This window comes from Triticum aestivum, chromosome 6B, assembly GCF_018294505.1.
Source record: "Triticum aestivum cultivar Chinese Spring chromosome 6B, IWGSC CS RefSeq v2.1, whole genome shotgun sequence".
Classification (NCBI taxonomy): Eukaryota; Viridiplantae; Streptophyta; class Magnoliopsida; order Poales; family Poaceae; genus Triticum; species Triticum aestivum.
This window is the reverse complement of record NC_057810.1, coordinates 211,957,920-211,965,673: the sequence shown is the minus strand read 5'-3', so window position 1 is coordinate 211,965,673 and position 7,754 is coordinate 211,957,920. Positions and strand designations below refer to the sequence as shown.

The window sequence follows — 7,754 nt, the reverse complement described above, 5'->3', positions numbered from 1 at the left end:
CCATTTGCATTTCTGCCCCTAACTCGAACCACCTACTCAGATTTGCCCCTAATTTTAAAGCATGCTCAAATTTGCCCCTCTGCCGTTAAGTCACTACTCAGAAATGCCCTTCCGTCCAGTCAAAGGCCTTTGACCATCAAAGGTCCATGTGTACTGTAGCAGACGGGAAGTGCTACAGTATTGGACGGAAAGTGCTACAGTATTGTATGGAAGGGCATTTCTGAGTAGTTACTTAACGACGGAGGGGCAAATTTGAGCATGCTTCAAAATTAGGGGCAAATCTGAGTAGTGGGTTCGAGTTAGGGGCACATATGTAAATGTCCCAAAGAAAAATGAAAACTAAATGCAAAAGATGCTCCAAGATTTACACATATCACATGAACGAAACAAAGACGAAAACATACCGATACTTGTTGAAGAAAGATGGGATGCCTTCCAGGGCATCCCCAAGCTTAGACGCTTGAGTCTCCTTGAATATTTACTTTGGGTGCCTTGGGCATCCCCAAGCTTGATCTCTTTCCTCTCCTCCTTCTCCTTATATCAAGACCTCCTCGATCTTTGATCACTTCATCCACACAAAACTCAACAGAAAGCTCGGTAAGATCCGTTAGTATAATAAAGCAAATCACTACTCTAAGTACTGTTGCAAACCAATTCATATTTTGTTTTTTCATTGTAGCTACTGTAATATAACTTTTCCATGGCTCATACCACCGATAAAAATCGATAGTTTCATGAAAACAAGCAAAAAATGCATCAAAAACAGAATATGTCTTAAACAGGATAGTCTATAGCAATTTGAACATCTACCATACTTCTGGTACCCCAAAAGTTCTGAAAGATTAGGACAAAGTAAACAATTTGTATAGTAAGACTATGCAAGAAGTTCCAAAAACGTTTGACGTTCCAGTAAAAAAAATGAAAATTCACGCGCTACAACCAAAGTTTCTGTTTCTGCACCGCACATACCAACAAGCAATCTACCCATACTAAAGGCAAATCTTGGCACATTATTTTTGTAATAAAATGGAATTGTACAAGGGGATAATTATTCTTGTGAGAATATTCATGAAAAGTTTACATTGTTTCCATGAACATGAACACAAGTGTTCAAGGTCGACCCTCACTTCTCCAATGCATAACTTCCAGTCGCTTCTCTTTTGTGAAAAGTTTTTAAGTTCCCCTCTATATTTTTTGTTTTTAAACTTCATAAAAGCACTCAACAGAAATAAATGACTCTCTAAAAATTCCGGGTTGTCTCTCTGGCAGTGCTTTCTTTAAAGCCATTAAGCTAGGCATAAAGTGCTCAAGTAATGGATCCACCCGGATCCCAAGGTATATCAAAGCCAATTTTAATTAAAAATGATTTTGCATTTAGTAGTGAGCACAAATAAACATATATCAAGCAATGACGAAGTCTAAATCTCTTCCTATCCATCGGCATGTCATACAAGAATAATTCATGCACATCAAGTAAAGGCCAATACATAGCATAAGTAGTTTATTGCAATTTTATCATGTTGGAAACATAGAGAGGTGGGGATTTAGTTCCTCTCTCATAATAATTGCAAGTAGGAGCAGCAATCACATGCATATTATATTCATCAAAATCATCATGTGCAACGGTAAAAGGCAACTCATCAATATAATTCTTAATAAGAGCAAACTTCTCCGATATAGTGTAGTTTGGAGAATTCAAAAAGATAATAGGACTATCATGTGTGGGTGCAATAGCAACTATTTCATGTTTAACATAAGGAACAATAGCAAGTCATCTCCATACGCATAATTCATATTGGCATCATGGCCACAAGCATCAAGTTCATCAAAAAGGGATATTTCAAAAGAATCAACGGGATCATAGCAATTATCATAGCATTCATCCTTCGGTAAGAATGAAGGGAAATTAAACAATGTATGAGTTGAAGAGTTACTCTCATTAGAAGGTGGGCACGGGTAGCTAATCCGCTCTTCCTCCTTTTGTTCTTTGTTGTCCTCATCATCTTTTTCATCCAATGAGCTCACAATTTCATCAATTTTTTCTTCCATAGACTTCTACAAAATATTAATCTCTTCTTGGACAGCGGATCCTTTCTCAATAAATACATCAATATCGGAATTGTATTTGTAATTATCATAGCAATATTTAAGGATGGCAAAATTTTCAGGTCGATAAACATCATCATCAAAAGCTTCATACTTCAAAAAGAAAGATTCAATTTCATAAGCACCCTTAAAATCAACAAATTATTCTATTCGTTCCACATCATAGTAATCATATATACCATTAGCATAAGAAGCTAAGGTTTCATTATTATTAAAGTTGCATGAAAAGAGAAGATGTGGAGCGTTCATCCTAGAGCAACAAGTATAACCATATCTAGAGCATAGATTCCAAGCATACCATTTTAACATATGAATTTGATGCCATAATAGTTTCCCTTTTTGTGTCAAGCGATAATCCCTAAAGTATTCATGTTGATCCAACGTTATTCCCATTATGAAGTTGAATGGGATTTTCTCAGGATTATCAAAGTAGTGCATAATATTTTTCACATAGCGAGCATCGAGGGTTTTAGGAGGTTCCCCATCTCTATGAGTAGCAAGTACCACTAATTTTTTTGTTGTTTCATGTTCCATATCCATAACTAAAGACAGAGATCAACTTAGAACTGAAAATAAAAACTACTTAGTGATAAAGCAAACAAGCACACAGGAGAATATTCACCCCACGCTATTGCTCCCCAGCAACGGCGCCAGAAAAGGTCTTGATAACGCACAAGTGTAGGGGATCGTTTGTAGCCTTCTTCGATAAATAAGAGTGTCGAACCCAACGAGGAGCTAAAGGTAGAACAAATATTCCCTCAAGTTTTATCGACCACCGATACAACTCTACGCACAGTTGACGTTTGCTTTACCTAGAACAAGTATGAAACTATTTTGAAAGGATAAAACTACGAGTACTTTACGGGAATAAAACTAAGAATAAAATGCAAGGTAGTAAAAGTAGATAGCTTTTGTCAACAAGAAAGTCATTTGTACCTAGGCAATCGATAACAAGTACCAGTAATCATTCTTGTAATTTTATATGAGGGAGAGGCATGAGCTAACATACTTTCTCTACTTGGATCATATGCACTTATGATTGGACCCCTAGCAAGCATCCGCAACTACTAAAGATCATTAAGGTCGTGAAACCTAACCATAGCATTAAGTATCAAGTCCTATTTACTCCCATACACCATAATCCACTTATCCGCATTTAGTCTGTTGTCACCCCGCAACACCGACAATAAGCAAACCATGAACATATTGCAACACCCTACAGCAGGGGCCCCTCATGTGTGCACGAGACGGAGGGCACCGTAGGACAACACCATAAATAAAATATACAATCATGCCAACCAAGATCATGATTAACCCATATGACAAAGTGGATCTACTCAAACATCATACACTACTGCAGGATGCTGCTAACACGACACTACGACCAGAGACCCATCGACGAAACTGTGAGCGATGAAATAATCGCAAACGGTGGTGTAAAAAAAGTCAAAAAAGGTGTAAAAGGTTTGCGATGGCGGAGACAGCAAAGATGGTTCAGATTTTACTTGCGTGTGCGATGCTGGGCATATGGTTGATCCATCAGAACCGTTCGCGATTAGGAATAACAACAGAAACGGGCAGCCATATCAATGTGTGTGCGATATACGGCATACAGTTTGCTCCGATGAACTGTGTGCTATTAGGGAATGCAACAGAAACGGTCAGCGAGATCAAGGTGTGTGTGTGTGTGTGTGTGTGTGTGTGTGTGTGTGTGTGTGTGTGTGTGTGTGTGATATACAATATACGGTTCACTCGGACAAACTGTTTTCGATTAGGCAAGAGAACGGAAATGGTTCATCTTAACAAGATGTGTGTGATATGCGGCATTTGCAATCAGCCAAAAGAACACAAACGAATCGTGTAAACCAGATGTGTGTGATACGCAACAAACAACCCACTCGGATGAACTGTTTGCGATGAGAAATTATAACACAAACGATTACTATAGTAAGTTCGTGTGTGATTCTGTTCATACAAAAAACTTTGAAAAATGCAAACTAGTTTCTTGCATATAAACAATTATCAAAAAGTAACGAGATAGACCTTCTTCAAGCCAATCAACATGTGTTCAAAAAATAAAAAATGTCAAAAATTACAAAACAGAGACCTCGATAGATCTTGCTGCCGTAGATCCCTCTTTGCAACCTTTATTGCACAATACAATAGAAATGGTTCAACTGAACAAGATGTGTGTGATACGCGGCAAACAGGTCCGTGATCAGAAATGTGTGTGAAGACCAATAATAACACAGACGATTGCTGCTAATAAGCCGTGTGATTTTCTCTGTCTACAAAAGAATAACATGTATATATATATACAGGGTGGGTCTATTATGATAACACCCTTAAGAGTCTTATTCTGCACACCAAACCCTTATTCTGCTAACACAACAGAGCTGCCCCGCCCACCCCAAAGCAACAAAAATGAACTGTAGCTTTCCCCACCCCGTCCCACCTCCTTCCCGCAACCGCCCCCACCACCCGATCCACCTCTGTGCGCCGGCCCACCCCAAGACCAACCTCCGCCATCGCGCCCACCTTCCTCCTCCTCCGGGCCACCACACAACCTCCCTCCTTCTCCCGCCCGCTGACCTCTCCTACCCACCTTCTCCCTCCATGCCCTACCCGCCCCGCGGCGCACACCCACACCCCCAGGCGGCGCCCTGTGCCGGATCCAGGCCGCGGCACACCCCCGCACCCGCCCGGCGACGCCCTGGGCCGGATCCAGGCCGTGACACACCCGCGCACCCCCCCGGCGACGCCCTGGGTCGGATCCAGGCCGTGGCGCACCCCACCCTCTCCGGCATGGCGCGCACCACCCGAGACGCCGCGCACCCTCCCCACATTCAACACGCACAGTGCGGATCGACCAGCACCAGATCCGGTCGCCGTGCCCGCTCGCCTCCCTGCCGATCGGCCTCCTCCCTCCCGGCTGACGCCGCCTCCTCTCACCCACCAACCAAGCCCTCGGGCGGAGCCCCGCCCCACCACGGATCGCCGAATCCCGCCCGCCATGAGACCATCATGCACTGCCCCACGCCTCAACCTAGCCGGCTGCCCCCACCAACCTTCCCCCAGTGAGGGCGAGATGCTGCACAAACGTGGCAGCCGCCAAGGCTTCCCCTCCTCCGCATCCGGCGGCCATGGAGATGGGGAAGCGTCGGGTGAGGTCCGACAGTGCTCCTTCGTGCAGCTCAGAACGCCCGTGCATAGGTGAGTTTTTTTGTTCAAGTTGCAGCTCACTCCACCCACATGTGTGCTGCAGGGGAGTCAGCGGGCGAGCCGCATCCTCCTCTGAGGTGCGGGCGCATAGATGGCCACCGACGACCTTTGAGATGGGCCACCCCTTCCCCTCGCTGTCTCTTCCCCTGAGAGGGGATCCAGAGCCCGATGAGCCTACCGAATCGGGTCGTCGCCAGAGCCACCATGGGAATCCCACGAACACACGCATCTATGCAGTAAGCACAGCCATGGAGAGGTTTGCACATCCATGCTGGTTTTTTTTGCAGTGCACGCCGTGTACTCGAGTGGTTCTGCTAATGGGTGAATGCAGCCCGCCGCTGCAGTTTGTGGGCGATGCAGTTGGGTTGCCTGCAGCTCACCTTCGGCGTGCAGTTCGCCGGCATCGGCATGCGGTCCGGCTATGCGCGCATTGCAAAGATTGGGCCCGACGGCAGTGCTGATGCCCGACACTTGAGTCCGCTATTGTTAATTGCTGCAGTTTCAGATTAATTTCTTTTGTAGAAGAGAAGCCAAGAAGCAAACAAAGAGAAAAGAAGTGCACTACACACCCACTAAAAAAAACTTGATGATCGTTTGCTAATTAAATCATGCAGTTAATGTGTATTATGAAAAAGCAAATAGTGAAAGAAAAAGTGCACTGCACTGTTTGCAGTGGGCAATGCGGCAAAAGGTAGCCCATGTGGTTCAGTTAGTTGCTGGTGGTGCTCGAGAGCTAATTCTGCTCTGTAGAGATGTATGTATGACTGTATGTTTGCCTAGAGATTCATTATTTTTTACCTTTTTGCATCAAGAATATCATGCAAATGCAATGCACTTTGGTCTTGAAAAAAGTCCATTACGAAGGACTTTTCACACAATCCATTTTAAAAAAAGCATTTAGGAACAATGCAGCTCGCTTCCCCGTCCAATGAAGCTCACTAGCTCTCACCATGCAGCTCAGATGCATTTATAAAAAAATGTTAAAAAAGGCAAAAAAAAGATATGGTTCAACGTTTCACTTAGACTCGTATTGCATTTCACTTTCCCTCTTGATGTGGTTCACTTGGCCTCATCCCTGCGCTCCACTCTTATTCATAAAAAAAGAACTCATTAATAAAAATAAAATAGAAAAAAGAGTATAAGAACCATGCAGCTCGCTTGCCGGTCCGATGCAATACGGTTTTCAGTTTGAAGCAGTGCGTCCATGTGTCTGATGTTATTCACTCGTCGATTTTGGTGTCGCGAAAAACAGTGTCCGCATTTTCGTATTTTTAAAACTGCTCTTAAACCGTAAGGAATTAGAGAGAGTGTTCTACATGAAAAATTTGCGTCTTGGCGATATCTTTCCAGCGGCATATCGTTTGAATCATTACGACCCGCGGTTTGCAAAAATTTCGCCAAAAACGGCCGCTGTCACTCGTCGTCCGCCGTGCGATTTTCAAAATTAACTTAAAACCGTAAGGAATTTCAAAAATAATTTAACATATGAAAGTTGCGCCTCGTTCGTAGCTTTCCAACGGCGTATCACACGTCTCGTTTCGACAAACGGTTCAAAAACTGGAGCGAAAACAATACCGAAAATTTGAAACTGCTCTTAAACCGTAAGGAATTAGAGAAAAAATTATATATGAAAAAGATGCGCCGCAACGATATCTATCCAACGGCGTATCGTTTGCTTCATTCCGATGAGAGGTTTAGAAGAAATCGCGAAAAAACGCTCGCTGCCACTCGTCATGGGCCGCACCATTTTCGAAACTGCTCTTAAACCATGTGGAATCTCGAAAAGTGTTCAACATGTCAAACTTGCGCCTAATCCATAGCTTCTCAACGATATACTACACACCTCATTCCGATAAACGGTTGAACAATTAGAGCGAAAACAATACAAAAAATAATGCGTGCAATTTTTTTCGACGAGAAGTTCACTCGTGTGAGTACTGCAGCACATTTGGTTCAAAGAATGACGTGCACTTTCGTTCAGCGTGCAGTGCGGAAGTGGTGTGCAGAATAGTTATTCTGCTAATATTAGCAGAATAGACCGTCTGTATATATATATATATATATATATATATATATATATATATATATATATATATATATATATATATATATAGGTAAAACTGTGTCTATCATAGCTTGCCACAGAACTAGTTAAGGCTTGCTAAACATTTAATGGTTTAAAAGTAAGTAAAAATATGAAATAAATAGAGGAGCCTCACTCTAGTATAATAAGATGATCCAACAGCGTGATTGTGAAAATATGCATTTATGTGTACTCAGCGAAAAAAACAAGCATTTCAGCTCACTACAGGATCAATATATATTGAAACATTTGTTTTTTTTGTCCAGGACACATGCAATCATATTTTCTTAATCCCTCCGTTGGATCATGTTATATTATAGGTGTGTTGGTTCAGTTATTTTTT

At 42.5% G+C, this 7,754-nt stretch overlaps 1 protein-coding gene across 2 annotated transcripts; it reads left to right on the top strand.

Annotated features, from left to right (window-relative positions):
- Positions 1-4,560: 4,560 nt before the first annotated feature.
- Positions 4,561-6,206, top strand: LOC123136623 (uncharacterized). 2 transcript variants are annotated; one of them, XR_006467143.1, is made up of 2 exons: positions 4,561-5,584; positions 5,660-6,206. XR_006467143.1 is itself a non-coding variant. In XM_044556050.1 (2 exons), the coding sequence occupies exons 1-2, from the start codon at positions 5,250-5,252 to the stop codon at positions 5,836-5,838; spliced, it is 501 nt and encodes a 166-aa protein (XP_044411985.1). In that variant the 5' UTR covers positions 4,566-5,249; the 3' UTR covers positions 5,839-6,206. The 2 variants fall into 2 exon arrangements, 1 of the variants encoding a protein (XP_044411985.1); XM_044556050.1 differs by having other exon boundaries at positions 4,566-5,584; positions 5,673-6,206.
- The last annotated feature ends 1,548 nt before the right edge of the window (positions 6,207-7,754 follow it).

Coding starts and splice junctions, on each gene's coding strand:
- LOC123136623 (XM_044556050.1), top strand. CDS start 5,250: ATGGAGATGGGGAAGCGTCGGGTGAGGTCCGACAGTGCTCCTTCGTGC. Junction 5,585..5,672: donor GTAAGCACAGCCATGGAGAG/GTTTGCACATCC, acceptor CCGCCGCTGCAG/TTTGTGGGCGATGCAGTTGG.